General features: G+C 39.2%; 1 protein-coding gene across 1 annotated transcript in view; it reads right to left on the reverse strand.

Annotated features, from left to right (window-relative positions):
• The window catches only part of NCOR1 (nuclear receptor corepressor 1), a 64,145-nt gene that overhangs the window by 41,054 nt on the left and 945 nt on the right, over nt 1-22,146 (reverse strand). Inside the window, exons 2-7 of the mRNA XM_035343438.1 lie at nt 8,869-9,046; nt 6,847-6,986; nt 5,552-5,747; nt 3,892-4,074; nt 1,888-2,005; nt 1,308-1,357 (exon numbers count right to left, since the gene is read on the reverse strand). Coding sequence (XP_035199329.1) covers nt 1,308-1,357; nt 1,888-2,005; nt 3,892-4,074; nt 5,552-5,747; nt 6,847-6,986; nt 8,869-8,976 — 795 coding nt within the window. The 5' untranslated portion in view covers nt 8,977-9,046. The remainder of the gene's footprint in view (nt 1-1,307; nt 1,358-1,887; nt 2,006-3,891; nt 4,075-5,551; nt 5,748-6,846; nt 6,987-8,868; nt 9,047-22,146) is intronic.

A 22,146-nucleotide genomic window follows, 5' to 3' on the forward strand; every position in this document is an offset into this window, starting at 1 on the left:
AAAAAAAAAAAAAAAAAAAAAAAGATTTTATATATATATATATATAGTGTCAGTAAATCTTCTGTAGTTAGGATGTCAGAAGTACAAGTGAACTCTTTGACTCAGTTCAACTGCTAAAGCCCTGTCTGACCATATTATATCCTTCTTAACCTACTTCTGCAACGCTGCCTCAGCAAATCAAGAAACCTGTACCTGAATTCTACAGTTACTACTAAGCTCTCTCAATTTGAAAACATGGAGATGAGAAAAACAGACACTGACCTCCTCCACGATTCAAAAAGTACATGCAGTTAATAAATAATATAGCAAAAGTTACTAAGAAGAGAAAAGCTGTTCAGAAAAAATGGAACTAAGGACTAAAATTCTCCATTTGCAAAGTCTGGGATTGTGAATCAACATGTACATACACATACGAAGAACTATGCCAAAGATCTTTCCTTTACACTATGTAAATACTCCAAAGTAATTCCAAACTTCAAGGAGGCAGCACTGGTTAAGACAGTTGGCTTGCCCAAATTCATTTCAAGACTGTACAATCTTCCAAAGCCCTTTGTCAGCAGACAAGGCTATCTGAAAAGATCCAGGATACTAGTTCAAATTTGCTTCTTTCCCACTAATAGCTGTATGCACTAGCCCTGAGAGTAGATGCCTACAAAGAAAAATACAGGAGAAACTAATCCATAAAGCAGTTATGATTAGAAAGCATTCTGCTAAGTTCTAACTTCTTTACATGTAATTTCAATCTTGAGATATTCTTTGGAACTCACAGCTGTACAAAATAATTATATATCGAGGCAATATTATACTATAACCCCGCTAAAATGGTTTGTTTGGTCTGAAAACATTTAAAACTCAACTCCAGCCCTATTACTTCAATCAAGTTTTAGCCAACTGTAGTTGAATATTAGAAGTAATTATCCTAAAGTGTATGGTTTGAAGATGAAAGCTGCCAAGGGGACTGTCCTCTGGTACAACTGCAGAAGAAAGGATACCAAACCAGTACTGTGTACAAAAATGGCTTAGCCTTTCTTTAATAATCATTTAAAATAAGACAGTAGGTACTGATGCATGATACTTGTATTAAGCCCCATTGATACTGCCGTTCTACAGTACATGTAATTCCTGATAATGAGAGCTCAAACCAACTGCTAAGTCGATTCACAAACGCATCAAGCTCGGTACTTCCCTTGCCATATAGTTTGCTATATGAAGAGCCACACAGAAGCAGCTAAGAGATGAGTACACACCGACACATTACTCCATCTTGATTAATACAGAAATAGGTTGCCCTATCTACTGACACATACACAACGTGAAGAGTGCAACAGTAACTTCAAAAGTCTCTTGTATAAGCCACCTGCAAACAAGGTTAGCAGAGGAAGAGTTCCACAGCAGCCCGCTAACACTTTTTCAAATACAGCCTAATTTTGCCTGCTACCCACCATGAAACTCAGCTAAAGTCAGTCTTCTAAGGTGATTATATGATTTTAGAGCAGGTTTTCTCCTTCGGCTAATTTAAATGATGAATCTTCAGGCAAACTTGTTAGTATTTATGGGAGGAGAAAAGAATTCAGAACAACTTTCTGAATCCACACATGCACACGTTTATATAAATAATATATACACCCATACATCAACACAGAGATCTAGGGATGAGAGCCACGGATGCATTTCCCTAGAATGTTTGTAAGATAGAAGATCCTGCAATCAAGAATAAAGATGTTGTGCAAGAATCTTTAATATTCATTTACTTCTTTAAATGAAAGGAGGGTGGGGCCCAAAATGAATAAAATACAAGTAGTAAAAACTGCCCCACAGGAGTGAACTAACGAATTTTAGTACATTTGGTAAGGCTCGCAACTACACTCATTCAATTGAAAAGCGTACTTACCCGATTTTCATCATAAATAATTTGGACAATACTGCGGTGCTTCTGTTCCACTGGAGGAGGGGAGACAGGCCTCTCTGGCTCCGGAGGCTTAGCAGCTTCTTCTTCAAGTTGTTGCTAAGAAACGAGAGAAAGAAAATCAGCCATCCGCACCATGCTACCCTTACCAGTAATTAGTCACCAGATAAAATATGCATCCGATCAACGGCTTGCGTTGCCTGTTATTTCTTTTTTTAACTGACAAGGTATGAACTGAATGGTTTTAATGCCCATGGGGATGGTAACAAGACTGTTCTGTGCCACTGGTAAACCAAACCAGCTGCTTTAGATTCACTTGCAGTGAAACAGACTTGCTTCAGCTTGACACTTAAAGCCACTGTAGCGTTGTATGTTATTAATATGTAACTTTAAACAAGAACATGAACTTCAGAGAAAGACTGCCTTCCCACAGAAGAAATAAGCCCCATACATGTTTGTCTACAATGTAGACACCTAAGTGTAATTATTATCACTGTCTTATTTTTTCTAAAGATGCAAAAATCCTTCTAGCAATACAGAAAACATCACTGAAAAATACTTTGCAGTAGACACCAATCACTCCATGTGTACTGAAGTTCACAGATTGCTACAATATCAAGCAAGCAAGTAAAATGCCTTATTATAATTTTCCTCTTATAATGACGTGGTTTGCTTTCACTTCAAATAAATATAGCTCAGTTACATTTTCATTTTTTAAGTGTAAATATCCTTTATTCATACCTACCACAAACATACAGTAAAGAACTTTTGATGCAAGGGAACCATCCAGTCTTATAGCGCTGGCTAGGGTGTGCTATACTCTTGTGTAAGAATTCAAAAGCTAGCATTTTTTTTGCAGAATGCCGTAATAAGCAGGCTTAGTTATTGAAAACAACAGCAACTTTGTAATTCTTTAAGTCCAGTAAGAGTACAAATGTGCCCAAATGTACTTTCACAGATGATATGCATAATCAAAAGTACTTGCTGATTTTGTGGAAAATTTAACAAGAAAGTAAACAAAAATAGCCAGCACCCTTAACAGAGTCAGGTAGTTAGCGAAATCCTTTTTTGTTTTACTACTGAAAGTCATTTTACAGGTCATTAAAATTCAGAAGTAATTAAAGTAAATTTATGTTCCAGAACATAAAAATATATGGCTCTAAATAGTTGTATATTTGTTACCCTGGACCTACAGGTTACCAAATCGTACAGCATAACTGTCATTTCCTACAGAGTTCCCACTAACGAGACTTAAAGCTGGCACTACTCCTACCTGGATCTCTGAAAGTCAGAAAAAGCAGACAAGGACTTTGTTTTAGTCAGCGAGTATCAGATGCCTAGATTGCAGTGTTTTTAGTTAGCCATAACATCTGCAGGGAAGGCAACAAATACTGCCAACAAACATTGCCTTTGCACCCACTGGCTGAAGTGCAGTTCTGTGTTGAGGCATAGCCAGGACCATACTAAAAAGTGGTATTTCTCCCTTTATTTCTCTGCTCTGTTTACTTACACTCCTCCTACTACACTTTCGCTGAAGGTGACCTTTGCTGCAGATGTTAGGGTTTCTCACCCTTGTGAAAGATGATTGAGGGACTTTTGTACAAGCACTGGTTTTGGAGATGCATGCAAGAGATTATCCCCTTGCACAGAAGCATGAAAGAAGAAAGACAATAGTCATCCCCTGAACAGTAGTCATCTTTAAAGCCGAAATTACAGTCACAGCACCCTTGTTTCCCTAGTCATCTAACAAGAATTTAAAATATAAAGCCATCTGTTTCTGGTGTTCCTACTTGGCTCACATTTTCAAAAAAGTTTAGAACTATATCACACCCAATCTATTTAAATGTTCTAGCAAAATCACATACACAACCTTCCCTTTTTAACTGGTTCATTTGGTTCATGTAACCAAAAAATTCACCACCATAAGAAGCTTTTCCACACCTTTTTCCCTGACAGATAACAACAGTAGTGTCTGCTATACTTACTTGCTTTTTCTTCAGTTTAAGAATTTGCTGTTCAACTTTTGCAATTTCACGATCTACACGGTCCATGCTCTGTATCAGTTCTTCCTTCGACAGCTTTGAAGGCGAAGCATTCTGGTCCTCCCCACAAGGCTGACCAGAAATTGGAGATGATGGTCCCTCATGCTTTCCTCCAAAAGCAGGGTCCTTTCATGGGGACAGGAGGCAGGGCAGAATTGAACAAAATCAGTCATATTAATAACGTGCAAATGAGTGTTCAGTAACCAATCTAGCATGCATGAATTAAACAAGAATTTCCAGTTATCTATAGCTTAGGTAGCTCCTTAACAGAGAGAAAGTTTAAGACCTCAGTTTATCAGTGCTCTAAATATCTTAGAATTAACTGACATCCCATTTATGATACTACAATTTCAAAGTCTACCTTTAAAAATAATCAACAGCACATTTCAATATTTATCATGAAAAGAAGACCAAAACATCTCCCTTTTAATATACAATATATCTTCAAAAATGTAAATAGTAACTTTTATTTTTAGATATAGGGTTGAGAGCTAATCCTCAATACTCTGCACACAGAGATGAGGATATTCTTCAACATAACTGCGACTAGCCTGTCAAGAGTACATTCTGGGTTATTTGCATTCTCTTAGAGTGATGACTTCAAAGACTTTTCTTTTTCATCATGTTTTTATTTGTCTGTTTCCAAACAATATTAGAACATGGAATATGTTGAAATATGTCAGCACTGCTGTATCTTGTTTTTGTTTATGTCTTTAGAATATCATGCTCCACAACTACCTAGCTGGCAAATGCTAGCTCAGTAAATACATTCCTCAATCAAGCCAAATTTGATCAAAATATTGTGTCCCAATGCCACGTCTCCTCAAGAGAGCACTGGACTATATTTCTAAATGGAGACAACAAATTTCTATATGTAGTGCCTGGATAAAAATTCAGCTACATGCAAGCATGTTAACATTGCATACCTTAATTTGGTTTCTCCAACCGCCCCCTTTGCTCTTATCTTTGTTATGCACTACAGCAAGTCACTAAGAATCACATGCTATCATAATTTTGTTTTATTTCACATATAGTCTACTTGCACAATAGAAGGAATAGTAAAGACAAAGCAATGTAAGTATTCTACTTTAAAAATTTGATGCCTATTGGCTTTTGAATCCATATGGTAGGTTTTTCTTTAATGATACGAGAACACCAGATGTTTTGCCCACTACACTCCACCTTTTTGGCATGTGAGCCTGTCCGCTTAGGTGAGTGCACGAGAGAAGAGATTCAATATTAAGATACATTTATATCTACAATAGAAAATATCCGCACCAAACTAGACTGCCCTAGATTTATCCAAAATGAGACAGTGACAGATATAATTAGCATTATGTAAATTAGCAGATTCATTTCTGATGCTTAAAAGAGAGCGGAGGGATATATTTTGACTGTTTGGTACAATTATTCATTAAGGAAAAAAAAAGGACTTTTTATGAATGAGTAACACCCCAAATCATGACTACAGTTTGTGGTAACATGCAAAATTCCTAAGACTGAACATAAGGAAATGTAAAATTTCCCGAAGAAAAAAAAATTGATTATCTCACCACAACACAGGAAGTTACACCTTCAGTATTATAACAGACAATGTCTTTACCTTCTTAATATCTGCAGATCTCAACCCTTCCTGCAGAGGATGTACTAAAGGCAAGACAGTAGCTGCGCTGACACGCTGAAAATGGGAATCAGAAACTTGTTCGAGACGTGGTCGCTTAGATTCCAGTGAATCATGATCCGTCTGAGATGGACCTGGATGAAACTGCTGTTCATATCCAGTTCTTCTTTCCTGAGGCCTAATGTACAGAGGGGATAAACTATTAGAATATGCACTTTCCACACAAGAAAACCATTTTCTGTTCATTGACTCTTTCCAAATATACCTTAAATACAATTTAGCAAAACTCCTTCTAATCACTGAGGCAGACAAATGTTTTTAAGCATGATCTTCAAAAATGTAAGTTAACCTCAGATATAGCCAAAATAAACTGCTAGCACTCACACAACATAAGAATTTACTCCAAGCTGACATGTAATGTAATATTACTGTACATTTGAACATCCACCAATATTGACTGTAAAGTAACCTATTTTACTGAGAAGTAAGATATTACCAATCTGAAACTAAATGACAACAATTCACTGTAGTTGTCCACTGTACTCAGTTAACCTACTGGTCCCAGATCAGTTGCATCTATTTATTATTATCTTTTTATTAACAGAGACAGGAATAGTACACCAGACCAAAAGAAAGGGTACTTAGAAAAAAGACGTGTGTCTTGCTGAAGTAGGGTAGTCATCTGAGCTTAAAAGTCACGTTTCTGTCTTCTACAATTCTCACAACTCAAATACCCAAATAGCTCCATTGGTGTTTTTTTTTCTTACCCAGACACACAAATACTACCTGTTGAATATGCAAACCTAAGAATCTTTTTCCCAGTGTGATCTAGGAAATATGACAAGTAATATTCACACTGCAATGATTTTTGCATTTGTTGCCTCAATTCTGTTGAGATTAAATTATCCAAAGATACAAACTCTACACACTTTTAGCCTAAACATTAAGAAGTTTGCAGTATGCAATAGGATCCTAGAAGCCTTCTGTAGGGAGAGTGAAACAAAATGTGCTTTGTTGACTTGTTTCCTTTCTGTGAAACAAACATGCAGTTAAAGCAAAGGGACTAAGGAATTATAAAGCAGATTAATACCAGGCAGTCCTACAACAATCAAATTCCAGTGTTCAACGATGGAGCACTGAATAATCAAGTCAAAGACAGAGGCAAAAACTGTGAAACTCAAAAACCTTTCTCATCAAAAGTTAAAATTAGACTTCGCAGAAAGCACAGGCTCATAAAAGATTCTTCTTCACATATTTTAAAAAGACAGTATCCTAACCTGTCAGAGCCTGGGTGAAATTCAGAAAGCAAAGAAGGCCGGCGCCGAAGTTGCTGCTGCTGTTGCTGCTGCTGCTGCAAGAGTTGGGTTGCCTGACTGACTTCCAAGTGAGACGAACGATAATCGGGAACCGCAAATTCCTAAGTGAAACACAGTTCAAGCGTTAACAAAAACAAAAAGGTGCAGAAGGCAGGATCAGAGTAAGGGAAGAGAAAACAACATCCTCTACCCGGACTTGTGCAAAGCATTTGACGTTGTCCCACGTGACATCCTTGCCTCTAAATTGGAGTGACACAGATTCGTCAGATGGACCACTCAGTGGATAAGGAATTGGCTGTATGGTTGCACCCAACAGTTCGATGTCCAAGTGGAGACCAGTGATGAGTGGTAATCCTCAGGGGCTGATATTGGGTTTGGTGCTGTTTAACATCTTTGTCATTGACATGGACAGTGGGATTGAGTGTGGTTGGAAGGTCCTTTCCAACCCAAAACATTCTATGAATAAATGCTCGGTAAAAACGACCAAACAGGACATTCTTAGAACTCTATTCCCCTAATTGTGGCTAGCAGAACACAGCTGCCTGGAAGCACTACAACAGCTGCTTCAGAAAAAGCTGGGGTGTACAATTTTGTACATTTCAGATTCACATTCTCCACCTTGCACACAGATTTTATCAAGTACTGCATCAGCTTATAGAAAATCTAGCCCAATGCTCCTTAAAGGACAGGAAGATAACTACGGGTTTACTTCTTACCCTCTTGGAACACTCTTAGGCCTAATAGGAAATTAATTCCACGTACAAATTTAGTGCCCACAAGTGTCCCAAGAGCCCACCCTCTCTAGGGATTTGTGACACTCAGAACTCTGCATTCATATTAAATGCATAGTGACTGTAGACAGATTATTTGCATATTCTTGGAAAATTATTGCTATCAATGCACATGGAGCCAGCTACAGTTACACCGGCCACATTTAGTATGATGATTAAACATATTATATTAAAGCAAAGCTAAAACAAAAGTTTACGAATAGAATCTCTAATGAATTTATTCAAACTAAGAGAAACCAATGATAAAAAAAATGAATTTTATATTAATTCCTCACGATAAAGAATTACAAAACACAGTTTTCTGTCAAAAAAGTCAAAGAGGTGTTACGTATATAATCTTGAAAAAATAAAATCCAGTGCTTTTAGCAAGAAAGATGGAAGGGAGGCAGTGAAGACAATTATTTATCTAAACAACTATCTAAACAAACTAGCAGCAGGTCTCCTCAACAGGAAAATACTTCCTTTGCCACTTCATTTGTTTTTGTTTTTACTTTTCATTTTTCAACATTAAAGAGGAGAGGAAGAAAGAATCAAAAAGATTCAACATATTGAGAAGACAGGAGTATCAACATACAGTCTAAGACAGGTTAGTAAAAAGTATCACTAGTTTTACTAGATTCACAAATATTAAGTAATAGGAAATACTGTCAAGACAACAAGCTATAGGGTTTTATTTAGGGTACCTTCACAATTTTATAGAGTATTTTTTAATACTAGTTTATGTAAAAAGAAATAAGGGGAGGGAAAGAAAAAAGAACAAGCCAAAACTGAACTTTAAATAGCCAAAATTGCAGTCAAGGATTTTAGTAATTTCAGCTACAGCACTGCAGGAAGGCATAATTCAACAGGTAATTATATCCTTTCAAGTTAATACTTAGGAAGGAGCCAGGGAGCAGTACATTAGTACCGATTATACTTTCCAGAAGTTACACCATAGTCAGACCCTCATTTAAAGAGGAATATACTTGAATAAGTGCACCCATCAGCCTTGATGCAAGAGCCAAACTTCAAGGGTACAAACAACATTGTTCACATGAAAACAGAGCAGTTGCAGACCAATATGCCCAGGTGAAACTGGCTGGGGAAATCTGTGTAACAACTTGTATTATAGTGGTAAAAAAAAATCCCATTTGGCAAAGCAAACATCTGAATTACACTCTTGATAAAAATCGTAACCCTAATGACTGCTTACCTGCTGGTGTCGGGTGCTTGGGAAGGTGTACTGGACAGAGTGAGTAGGGTAACGACTCTGTTCTGTGCTGAATGCTCCTTGGTTAGGAGGGTAGCCTGAACTTGACATTATCAGAGAAGAAGTCTTCACAAAGCTGTGAGATCAAGACCAGCAAGCAATCATGTTTCTAGGAAACCGCCTAAAGGAAAAAAGATCACTGATAAGCACTGAAGTACCAGATGTACTCACAATACATTACAGCCATAGTCACCTAAGCAAAACAAGCATTACCAGTAAAAGCTTTTTCCTGATGTATTTATTTAATAGGTTACTCTATTCTGAAACATGTTAACGGGTCTTAAATGGGCTCAAAACCAGATATGTCAGCATTGTCCACACAAAGATTTGAGTACTATATTGTCAAAAAACATCGTTCTACCAGCTACCGGTTGAATTAATAGGATTTTAAAAGAAAAGTAGGTCACTTAAATAGGTGTTAAAGAGGTTATAATAGTCTATAGATGGACTCACAATTTACAGTAAGTTTCTTTAGCACAACATGAAGTTCACTTTCGTTTCTTCTACAGTTTTTGGACTCTATGAACTCTTTCCTACTTTCAGGTAGTCTTAGGGTTGCTTGACTCGATGCCGCCTACAGTTCATTAAACCACAATGCATTAGTCAGGCCATACAGTATTACCACCATCTAACAGCAACTTGACAAAGACAGTTCTTAGTAAAAAAGGAACTAAGAAGAAAAAACGCTACTTCAATTGACAGCACAGTTCTTCCTATACGGGATGCCAGCAACTGAATATGCTATGAAACCTTAAAACAATCCTGCTCAGTTGACATTCAATGAATGCTTTGCCTCTATTTCGTTCTCAGCTGTAGATTGACAGTGGACACCTAAATGTACACCGATCTGAGGAAGATTTAAACACTGCAAAAAGCATTCACTAACAAAGTCCAAGCACCTATGAAGCTCTGTATATAGATTCAGCTGCCAAAACCATCTGCTGAAGACCAGAAGACGGTTACCTATACACTATGTCCACCAGTGCTTTGAGCACTTTGCTATGCAACTGAATCATTGCTCTAACCAAGAGTGAGATTTTTATTTTGTTTGTTTTTTAAAGCACAGTACGGTTCTCTCGGAGAGCCCAGAAAAGGCAGTCCCTGGAGCGTATTAACTACAGAATTCTAGCAGACCTGCAGCAACCTCTGGTCCAGAGCCTGGCAGACACACCAGGCCTTCAAATAAAGTACCTGCTGACCCCTGCCCAGGTGGCTTCATTTCTAAGTGTATTTGATTGCAACCTTTCACAAACACCACATGTACAGTTACACCTCTGAACTGCATTTTCCATTAGCAGTCAATAGACAAAATCAGCTCAGGGAAGGATCAGACACAGAAAGCTATACAAATAGATCTTAAAGTTCCTCTAACATGTATTGTCACTTCTGTACTGCCTAGTTTCTTTACCATTCTCTTCCACGTAAGAAATAAAGTTTTATAGATTACACTATCAGAATAATGAGACAAATTTAGATTTACCTGTTTTTCAGATATTAGATTTCATAGATTATAAATTTTAGCCTGATTTTCAGGCACGAAGAATTAAAGAAAAGCCTACAGCTTTGCTTTCAAAGCTATACTACAAATCAGTAGTTGCGGTTTATAGTACCTCTACATCTCATACTGTACCTATAATTCATGCCCAAGTGGCAAGTTCTAATATAAAGAATTATTCATCGTTAGCATTTACTATTCCTCACTGCATTCATTAGAGTACATCTTTACAAACTACGTGATGGTGTAATAGATCTGAGTTGTATGTACTCCATTTAATAAGAAACAACCTCAGCAAGCAAGCAATTTTGGGTAATATACATCGTGCTAGATAGCTGCAAGCTACCTGAACACTCAGAGGTATTCCTAAGCCCAAGCTACAGCAAAAAGAAAATGTCTGATTTTTCTCTCTCAATTTCCATGCAAGTCCACATAAAATTTTGGCATACAGTTAATTGTCAGCTTGAGCAAATGTTTGCTAACGTGATAACTACTCCCATCAAAGACTGGAGAACATTTTATTATTAAATGAGTAACTGCATCCAGGGTAGAAGGATGTTCAAACAATTTCAGGTTACAGAAGTACAAATCTTAGTTTAATGAACTGTTGATGCCTTAACTCCTACTGTCTCACCAGCCCTGTACTGTCATAGGCAGTCTTCATAAATATGTGGAAGATGCCTAACTGAATTTAGTATCATATTTATGCTTGATACACTGAAAAAACTTCAGTGAGGAATGCTGAGGGTAATACTGAATCTGATCAAAGCTCCTTTAGCCCTGTAAGCTGTAACCGACAATGATTGGTAGCGTGCTTCAAGGTAAAATATAAAAGAGGAAAGGCAAGCACACAGCAGTTCTTTCCCAACAAACTCTCCACCCTTTTAGCAACTCATGACTCTGGGACTTCTGGAGCTGGAGCCCTTCTGTTTCACATTTCTTAGTTGCTTTCTCTACCATCGGTGGTTCAGCAAACAGCTGGACAAAGACTAAGTTCTCAGCATTCACAACTGCTCTTTGCACTTCTACAGCTTAGTGACATTTCACATGAGAAACCACCAGCTTTTGTTTGCTTTGGACCTGCTACCTTCATTTGCTATCTCCAGTTTTGGCATTGGACAGAGCAAACATCTCATTCCTTTTTTTTTTTTTCCACTGCACATGTGATTCCGTAGAATTCTTTCATATCCCTTCAGTCCTATCTTTTCCACGCTGATCCCCTAGTCTGCTTTGTTGTTCCTTGTCAACCCGCTTCCAAACCTTCTCTATTTCTGAGGCACCCACGCTGAGGCACAGGGAGCCAGAAACATTCTGGGAGAGCACCAGCAAATACTCATCCTGTTCCTCTCCTCTTCCCTGGCATGCTGGCAAGTCAGGCAGATCTGAAGAATCCGGAGACGCAGAGGATCAGAGGAACAGCCATTTGAAAATAACATATAAATATAGGCCAACTACTACACGATTCAAGGTCCTTTCTAGTTCATCTCTGTCACGTTGCATCTTCTTTTCTCTATGTTCAGTCAAACCAGCAAGCTGATCATTAACCCAGGTGCTGAAAGTTCAGTCCACGCTCACTTGCATGATGCTGCAAAGGTTTTTTCTCCATTCACAACAGCTTCAGTGTGCAGGTTGCTACATCCACCTTACAACTGTTAGTCTTGAAATCTTCACACCTGCCTGTGGCTAGGAAATCATACATCCTAGACACTGGTGATGCAGACACCTGAAATCCCTCTGCTTATCTAGGGAGTAACTTTTACCCAGGGAAGGAGGAGGGAAAGAGTGATTCAGCCGGGTCATTGCAAGTATCACTCAAATTCTTCACGCAGTATTCAGCTCTAGCCAAAATTTATACTTGTGCACCTGCCATAAATTTTTAACAGCTCAGAATTTCTTAGAAACAATTTAAAACCTAAAAGCTTGACTAGCAAAAATCTTTAAACCAGGAGGGCCCCAACATTTATCTTCCATACTCCATGACCCTGTAAATCCCAAAAGTGTCACTTTTTTGACAAAGACGTCAAAATTTGCGAACTGCATGGACCACAAACTACAGACTCTTATTTCCCTGTGATTATGCTTGAGAATAACTAAGTTGAACTATAGTAACAACAGAAATAAATACTAAAATAGCCAACTTTACTGGAAATAATATAATTTTAGATTAATAAGATCCTTTTTTAAGGCAGTGAAAAACAAAAGGAAGTGATAAAAAAATAACATATGCGCTCTTGCATATTTCTTGGATTTTTAAATATCACCACTCATCCAGCAGCAAAGAGAGGTCCTAACCGTCTCTCCAGATTCTGTACTAGAAGTGGAAAAAGCAGGAAGATGAGGGACAGGAGGGGGACACAGCACACAAGCATGACTGTCCTTCATCCATCCAACCACAATAATGCGAGCCCCACATCTCATAGTCTACACAATCTATGCAATACACATGAAAACATTTAGGCTCATGGCCTTCTGAGAACTGGGAGTATGACAACATTTGGAGCACCATAACCTCAAACAAACAAACAAAAAAAATTAGCAACAGCAGAAGGCAACAGAAACACAATTAGAGGCTATAATTGTGGTCAACAAGAGGTGGAAGTAAAGGAAAAAAAAAGGAAAGATGAAGCTCTAAGTGGGGGGTGCCTTATCCCCCACCCTCAGCCGCACGGGAAGGCACTGATAAGACAGGAGGAAGAGAACAGGGCGTGACAGCAGAGGAGGCATGTGGCTACACACTGGCACTGCAAAGGTGCAGCAGGAGCTAAAGGATGGGGAGCCTGTACAAGGTCTCACTCCTTTTAGGACAAGAATGACATTGTGGTACAAGAGCACATAAAATGACGCTGAAATGCAACATTCCCCTCCCCTCTCAACCTCCTATTCCTGTCACGGGCACTGAGACGTGCCTGCACACTCTCCTAATTTGACCTCTTTACATGCCCTGCAGATCCCATCTTATCTGCTGATCTCTTGGTATGAGCATATTTACATTCTGTCATATGCAGGGGGGTGGCGGTGCTGGCATTTGCCTGCAGAATTACCACCAACATTCTGCTTATCTCTGCTTTATTACCCAACTCTGCAGCTGTGGATGCATGCACTTGACTTCAACTCTGTAGGTGCAGGCACCCTCCAACCTCCCATGTAGCAGCATCTGCCTCTCCCTCCAGCAGCTGCTTCCAGCAGCAGAGAGAATATTCTTCACAAACCTATTTTTTGGTCAGTGTGGGTAATGCCACCTCCCTGCTGTCACTTCCCCAGGTTCCATATTTCAGATTACATTTCAATGTGGCAGTCTTCTTGCATCAAATTATAACTGTGCATAGAGACTGTAAACAATCTCATCCAGGCTTTCCTCACCACTGCTTCTTTTTGTTCATGACGACAAACCTTGTCTTCCTCTACTCAGACGCGACCAGGATCCCCCTGTACAGCTCACTGCTATCAGCTCTCGCTGCCTCTCCAATCCTTCCACCAGTTCTTGCTCCTACGCCAGACCAGAGGCTGCTCATTTTCATTTTTAGCATCCTTGGCAAACTACAACACAAGAAATCAGCTTCCATTTCTGCTCACTCAATGAAGGCAAGACTCATTTTTTTCAGAGCAGTATTTTCATACCATCTTCTCGTGTCCTTCTGCAGATCTCGGAGCTTTCTCATATAAACATTTATAAGAACTGTTACAGACTTTGGAATTCTGCCTTAAATGTCTGACAAAGATAAAGTTAGGTCACGAATACTTTCATACAGCTGCCAACCATGCTGGCCGATCGTCTGTCTCACTGAATTCGGACAATCAGAAGGGGCAGAAATAAGTATTTTTATCCTCTGCTTCCTAACTCAATCCATTCTTCTCCTACAGTGTCCCAGGCCATGACTGACACTCCCGGACTCTGTGGTAAAACATACAAGGGATGGGGAAACCCAGCAGTGTTAAATGGATAATATTTTTTTAAAAATTACAGGGGAAGTTGGAGTAAAGAGCCAAAAAAGAAAATGCTGGGTCTGAAGATACCTAGCTGAGAAAAAGCAGTGAGAACAGTTTCAGGAGCTGGGAGGACACACTTAGCCCTGCCATAATTCGAGCTCCTCGGACAAGGAAATGATTTAACATTGTTTATTTCTAAAAGTACGACAATGTTTGTCTCTTTGGCCAGCTCAAACTACCGAAAAGACCCAATTCAAACTTTCCCTTAAAAGCCACCATTCGCACTTACATTTTCATATGCAGAGAATCTTGAGTAAGTTACTAATCATTTAGAAGCGGATATTACAAGAGCAACAGTCAGAGCTTCATTTCAGATCTGGTTCCAAGAGGCAAGGCTAATTTGAACAGCATCTCCTGATCTGCAGGTCTCAAAATGCTTCAGAAAGACACGTAAGTACGCGCCATCCTCAGCATGCACATGGGAAAATGAGTCACTGAAAGGTTAAGAAATCTATCAAAGGCTACCCAGGAAATAGTCAGCGACTGAATCAGAACTCAGACTCAAGTCCCCAAGCCTCAGCTTGCGGATCCACGGCGTTTTAAGCTGGCAAAAGCAGAATCGCCCCTCGCAGGGTTACCCCGCCTGCCACTCGCATGCTCGGCGTCACGGCAGGCCCAGGGGGTTCTGGTTTTCTCCACATGCACGGAACAAGCCAGCACTTCTGCATTTAGGGTAATTTTCGTGCCATCTTGAAGTCTTTAACCAACATTTGCTAATTAAATTTCACATCCTTTGGGGGGATTTTCCTCATCTTGCTTTTCAGCGTACTAAGTCTGATATAAAGAGTGCAAAGAGATTACAGTTAAAGAAGGCTTAAATCAAGCTGTTTTCTAAGAATAAATAAGTAAATAAATCAGCAGCCTCAGTAAATCAAGCTCTGATGCAACCAGTCTATAGCAAAACAAGGAAGGCTCGGCCTTAGGCAGGGGATGGCCTACAACACATCACTAAGTTGGGGATATTTATTAAAATTTCACTCCAGCATAAAATGAAACTTCCAGTGAAGAGACTGTTTCAGCAGTGGTTAGAAAGGTTTTATCTGAAGGATGATAATAATACCCGTGAATAACCTGTTCTGTGATTTCACTTGATAAAAAATGAGTATTAGGAGGGAAAACAAAACCCCAAAGCAGGCCGTACTGAACAACCAACCTATTAAAGCAAACAACAAGAACCGATTTCATGAACTAAACAGACCTGCGTTTGTACCTTCAAGTCAGGGGACACTTCAACTCAAAGACAATAACACAAAATTACAAGTTGAGAGTCACACAAGTAAGCCCTTCAAATACCCTGCTGGGTATTCAAAACAAACCTTCCCAGTATTTTTATTTTGTCAGATAATCCTCAGGCTGTTCAAGCACTTGTCCAAAAACATCAAATTTGCATGTTGGGGATACACAAGAAAAAACTAACACACATATTTTCAGCAGGTTTCTAAAAACAGTGTAGTACGTCCAACCTCCATATCAAAAAGCTATTTGATCAGCCAATAGTTATAGCAAAAGGTTAAATTGTACTTACCATCTAAAACCTAACCTGCTCGGCACACTAACAGTACAGTCAGAAGCTAGGACTGACTTAGCAGCCTCAGCCTTAACTAAAAAAAGCACCAGACATTTCAAGAGCAGGTATTAGTCCTTCGGTCACGGCCTTAGTGCCCAGCTATCAGCACAGTCATATGACAGTTATTCAGAAAAACAACAGCAAATAGAGCGACAAGGAAAAAAGTTTGGGTTAGACTTCCTCACCTCCAACCTTTTTGGTGCCATGGTCCGTGTTAACCCTTCAGGTCTAATTAAACAAGGTTCTGCAAAGTAATGGCATGGAATGCTCAGGGAGAAAACCAGCCACAGGATCGGACTGGACAACCCTCAAACGTAACGGATTTTCACTCAAGAACCTTCCAGAAGGCTGATGCTTGAGCAGATGTACGATAAATTTGTGCTTTACAAGAATTGAAGGAATTGTATTGTTATCAGACTGAGCGAATAAAAACAATGAATGTGTTTTCTTTAAGTTGAAAACAACCTGCTGAATTTTCATGGCAATTCCACGCATGCAAAATGACCTTTCTTCTTCTGCAAAAGGTGTTTAGAATGTATCATGAATTCCTGAGAATTTTAATCTCGTGTAGGTGACTCCCTCTTTGCACAAGGCTATTGACGTAAAAAATCGCTATTTCTACCCTGCTAGAAATACAGTAAAAAAAAAAAAAATGGGGGAAATAAAAAAGTTAAGAAATGCCCAAACATCTGAACTTGACCCCTTCTCATACCTTGAGATTTCTACTAGCATACAACAGTGCTTTATTTCTGAACGTCCACAGCATAAACTCGCAATTATGCTATACAGTGTCTGACTCATACGCTACATGACATGGAAGCATGGTATCCTTTAATTTAGCCAATTACAGAAGTGACAGAAGTCAAGGAGTGTTACAGCAGCCCATTCAGGATGTCACATTTACTCTCTATTAGCACAACTTCTCCATCTGCATCAAGATAGCTCAAAAACGAAAACAGGATTTTACACTTCACATTTTAATAGAAAGAGGTTTCCATTAAGAGACTTCCAGCTCCTCAAGGTACTTAAGTAATAGCTTTTGGAACATTAAATATTGATTAAGTTAGAAAAGAGTACTTCCAAAGGATTTTTGTTGCCATACCAGAAGATAAATATTACTTAATTGAATGTGCAATCTGCAAGCAAACCTTGCTACCAAATCTCAAGATCACCTTTTTGCAGTTCATGTTTGAATAACAGTTTCTCCTTCTCCTGTTTGTAGCTACTGTATTTGTAGAATTAGTGCTCTAGCAAATGGGGTCGATCAAATTCAGCTGACAAGACACTCTTCTCCGGGAAATGCTATTTTAATCTCTCTTCTGTAATTTATTAGCAACTTTTCTTTAAGCTCATAGGTGTTATAAAGGCCCAAGGTATACACAACATTGCCATTATACGGAGGATCAGAACAGGACAAACTACGACTGCATTAACATCTTAGGAAGTTTCTAATCAGCTACCCACTTTCCTCACCAAAAAAAAAGTGCTGAGCACATATATTTCAAAGAAAAGTAAATATTTTCAGAGTCTGCTCACCAGTTGTTAAAAATCTAACATGCAGGAGAAAGAGTCAGCTTCTAACTTCTCATTTACTGGATTCAGAGAGTCCCCAGGAGATGAAGTCTCCTCGCTCCTGCGTTTTATCAAGGAGCTGCACTTCCTGATCCTGCAGGAACCCACCCAGCCCTCTCCTGCCAAGGAGGGTCACACTAACACCAAAACTATCCAAAAGAGGCAGGAGAAAGTCCTCCATTCAAAAAATGGAAGTGAGGGATGGAAACATTTCCTTCACTAAAAGTACTGCTGAGCAACGATTTAAACCAAAGAAGGATACAAACCTCACGAGGTTTTTTGGTTTCAAAAACATGTCTTTAGAATACAAGCTATCTACTTTCCTCCTAAAGACACTTAAAACATCTTGTTTTTCTCAGCAGCACCAGTTTCTAATTCCTGGTTGTGCCAAGACAGCAAATAGTACACAATTAGCGTACACCACAGAAAATTTTCATGAGCCAAAGACCAGAAACCAAGTCTACTGAATTGAATGCTGAAAGCACTTCCTCCCCCTCTTAAGGCAAGTGCAGCAGCTCCCACAGCCCAGATATCCACCTTACCCCTTCAGAAGGACCCAAGCCCTGCCATGGGCTAATTCACCTGGATATGAAACATCATCTGAATGCCCGCAAAGCTGTAACGTGAAACAGAAACCACGCAAAGCATCCTCCAATTCACCAGCTTGTAGCATGCAAGAGGCTTGAGAGGTGCTATGCAAGAGCAGTGATAAGAACTAGACAACCTTCCTCGAGTCATTCTCACTCACCAGTCAGTGCTAACAGCTCACTGAGGTTTACTTGAATCCACCTAATTCTTCCCATTTCACCCTTGATTACAAACAATTATGACGATCTCAAACTTCATATATTATATGCTATAAAGTATTATTTAAAGAATGCAAACTTTGCTTCTTTCTATGGGACAAAGTACCAGCCTCACCACTCTTCTCAGTTGACTGAGTTCATACAAAAATAACTCTCAATTTTAGCTAAAAAGACACTAAGGTTAAAATAAGAATTCTATTTTACTGTACTATAGTGCCTAGGCCTATTTAGACACTGCACGGGATATGCACAATCACCTTCTGGAAACAAAAAGTTTATCTGGATTTATGTGCAACAGTGATTTATTGACATTTACGATTAAGTTTGAGATGTTCTACCAATATATAAAAATATAATTCCTCATTGAAGCCTACACGACAGCCTCTCAGTCACAGAAAATGGTGAAGAATAGAAAGGATCTCAAACTATGAATGGTGTAAGGAAACCTCGATAGCCATGGGGGAGTAAAAAAAACAACAAACAAAATTCAAAGTTCTAGATGCACACAGGCTTACTCTTCAAAACCACTGCAAAACATCAGCACCTACAAAATAACAGCTATAATGGCACGGGTAAGTGACCACTTCTAACAGAAATGGTTTTGGGAATAACATTCCAAGAAAGGTAAATGATGAAATTACACTTAGTACGTGGGAGAATTCACACCTTTCACACAGCCCTTCTCTGACGGCAAAGCATTTTAAATAGCATAACGAGCAGAAACCCTAAGTGAACAATGTGACTCTGAGACAAAACTCTACGGTAAATAACCAAGTATATATAATTTTTACTAATTCCTCTATTTTTTCCCCAAAGCCACTATTAGTGAGGCGAAAGCCACAGCTGAACTGTAATAACATACTCACCTAGCTCAGAGAACAGCACTTGAACTTGTAATGAACTTACATGTGCTTAATTTTCTACTGCTAACAGAGAGGAGTCAACAGGTTCATTAGAAGAAAGAGGCAATGTATTTCCTAGTAGACTTCCTGCATGAGTTGATTTATATTCCCGTTTGTTAGGCACCTTCCTTGAAACATGAAGGTATTTTAATTCTTTTAGGAGAGCATCCACTTCTCCCCACCAGGAACTACCCAGTGGGTGCCTGCACTGCAGGAACTCCGTGAGCTGCACCGCGGCCGTTTTCAGCTCTCCTTGGGACAAGCGGGCCTCTGACTCCACCACTGCTACAAACAGAATCGACTGAATGTACTTTCCCTGTAAGCCACAGCTAAACGTACGGCACAAGGACAGCTAAGGAGACATTAGTTTGAGCATATTTTGTACTTTATCTTGTCCTTTCTCATTTATAGGCCTTCTTACCCTCACTCTTTATGAACGTAATTTCGGTTTTACCCAAGACCAGTCCACGTGCACAGAATTCTTAAGTCTTGGTCAAGAGTTTGTCCAGATAATGGCTGCACAAAAATGTAATTCCTGAGTTTTTTTTTTTTTTTTTTTTTTTTTTTTTTTTACTGCTGAGAGTTTTGAACAATTGGATTTCTCAGAGGTAGACGATGCATCTTCGTACACAACAGTACCTTAATTTTGCAATAGCCTCTGTAATCACGAGCAGGTGATGTCACTGACTTCAAAACCACATAGACCAACATCCTCCTTAAGCCTGAAGAGAAAACTGTATCAGATCAGTCTGGGAGTGGCAGCATCACAAGAGTGGTTTAGATGTGATGCTATTCAAGGACACAGAAATCTCTCTCAGGATATTGGGAGGAAACTTAGCTGCAAGGTAAGTCCGAGCTTCCTGCACGCACCCCAGCTTGCTAAACTTAAGCCCCAGTAGGCCTGGACTGGGGAAGGCGTTTAGCAGATGGTGGATAAACACTGAACTGGTACAGAAGAGAAAGGGAACATCACAAAACATCATTACTAGATGGAGACTCACTGAAGGGTAGAGAAACTCAAACTGAAGACATATGCAGCACGTTCCTGTCTCTTTGCATAATTTAGAAATAGCCTAAAGTAAACATTTACAGAGAGCAGTCTGCACAGGTCACAATTTTTACCTGGAACATTAACAGTACAGAGACCAGGTAACACGTTTGGTTAATTGCTTGTCATCTGAAACACCGATTCACATTTGGCTGAAGAACACAAATGACTTGAAGAGTTCAAGACTGCATCCAGGAAACGTTTGTTTGCATTATGAAACCACTGTCTGGTTAGTAGTCTGTTCTCAAGATGGTACTGTGTTGCACTGCACCTGCACGAGGCACAGATCTGTTCCGACTCAAACAATTGTTAAAATCTTAAGTAGCTACACAAGAACTCTGAACAGTATTTTTGATCATACAGGAAAACCTTCACTGAAACCATTTTGTAGATAAGCACAGAAGAAAAAAAGCATTTTACCAAAACTGTGACTGAGAGCTTTGAAAAAAAAGTTAAACGCCGCTACTAAGAACATCATAATACAGGAAAAAAAAAAGAGATTATATTTTTTCTGATACGGAAATGCAGAAAGGTAACTGGAAAAGTATTAGCAGTAGTTAAAGCAATCAGCTTCCTCTCCCTGCAAGCATCACTCAATCGTGCTGTAACTGAGAAATGAGGCAACTTAGAAGATGCAGTAACAGAACCACAAGAACTGGGGAAGGGGACCAGAGGAGGAAATCGAAAAGAAGCCTTCAAGTCTGACAGTACTTTTACCTCAGTTTTTGAGTTTTCTAGACCCTTCATGATGCAGAACACGTGTGCCCAGAAAGAGTAACTGAGTGGCTGTACATGTATTCAGAATAAATCCTCAGCAGCATAGCGTAGAACAGTGAATATACCCCAACTTTGTAGATTTAATTTAAATTTGGAGAGTTACCTTTAATTGGTTTGTACACTTACTAAAAAGCTAGATAGAACTAACACTTGTGGAAGCAAACATTTGGAACATCCTCTCCATACACTAACAAATGTGCATTTTAGCTCTTGGAAAGAAGATCCCAAAATGCTACCCCTACCCCTGCTTCGGCAACAAATATTTTAGCAACCTATATCAAACAAGGTATTATCAACAGACAAATCAAACTACATATAAAGCACAGAACAACTTTGTTTCCTAGGCAGCCTATATTCTATCACGTAGAAGAGCAATGTCAAGAAAAAATTAACTGTGTTATCACAAAAAGGGTCACTGCAGTTGGCTTGTTCCCCCTGAACTTTTGAGCACGAAGGTCTTTCATCCCCCCACACAAGACACTGGATTTCAGCTAACTAGAAATCCCCATCAAACATTACATACTTCCTTTCCAAATGTCAAGGCTGTTTAGTTAATCAGGAATAACAACATTCAGCAGAGTAAAACCCCAGTGCAGAACTGCGACAGATCTGCACGGTCCTTACGCACCGGGACACAACGCTGTGCGTCCACTTATTCAGGCACTTAGGTTGTACCCTCAGTCATCCCACGTACTACCGTAATATTTCTTTTACAATAGCACCATTTTTCCTTCAAATCCTAAAGCCTGAAATAAAGAGCCTTGCCTGAGCTCTAGCAGCTTGTAGCCCTATTACTATACCTAAAAATACTGCAGAACACAAGAATACCGCTACGAAGGCGGGTACTCAAAACTAGACACCACTCTCACTGTAGAAGTTATCCTTTTTATTATGTTGCACCAATATTTACAGTTACAAACAGGTAAAATATTGGTGAAGACCACATATGCGAAACATGAAGAGGCGTATTTTGGACAGCAGCAGACTGCTCGGATCACCAACTTCGTTATTTATGTACTTGAGCCTAACAGTAAGAGCACACGCGTGTCCATCTGGAACCTCGTCCA

The sequence above is a fragment of the Oxyura jamaicensis genome, chromosome 19 (assembly GCF_011077185.1).
Source record: "Oxyura jamaicensis isolate SHBP4307 breed ruddy duck chromosome 19, BPBGC_Ojam_1.0, whole genome shotgun sequence".
Classification (NCBI taxonomy): Eukaryota; Metazoa; Chordata; class Aves; order Anseriformes; family Anatidae; genus Oxyura; species Oxyura jamaicensis.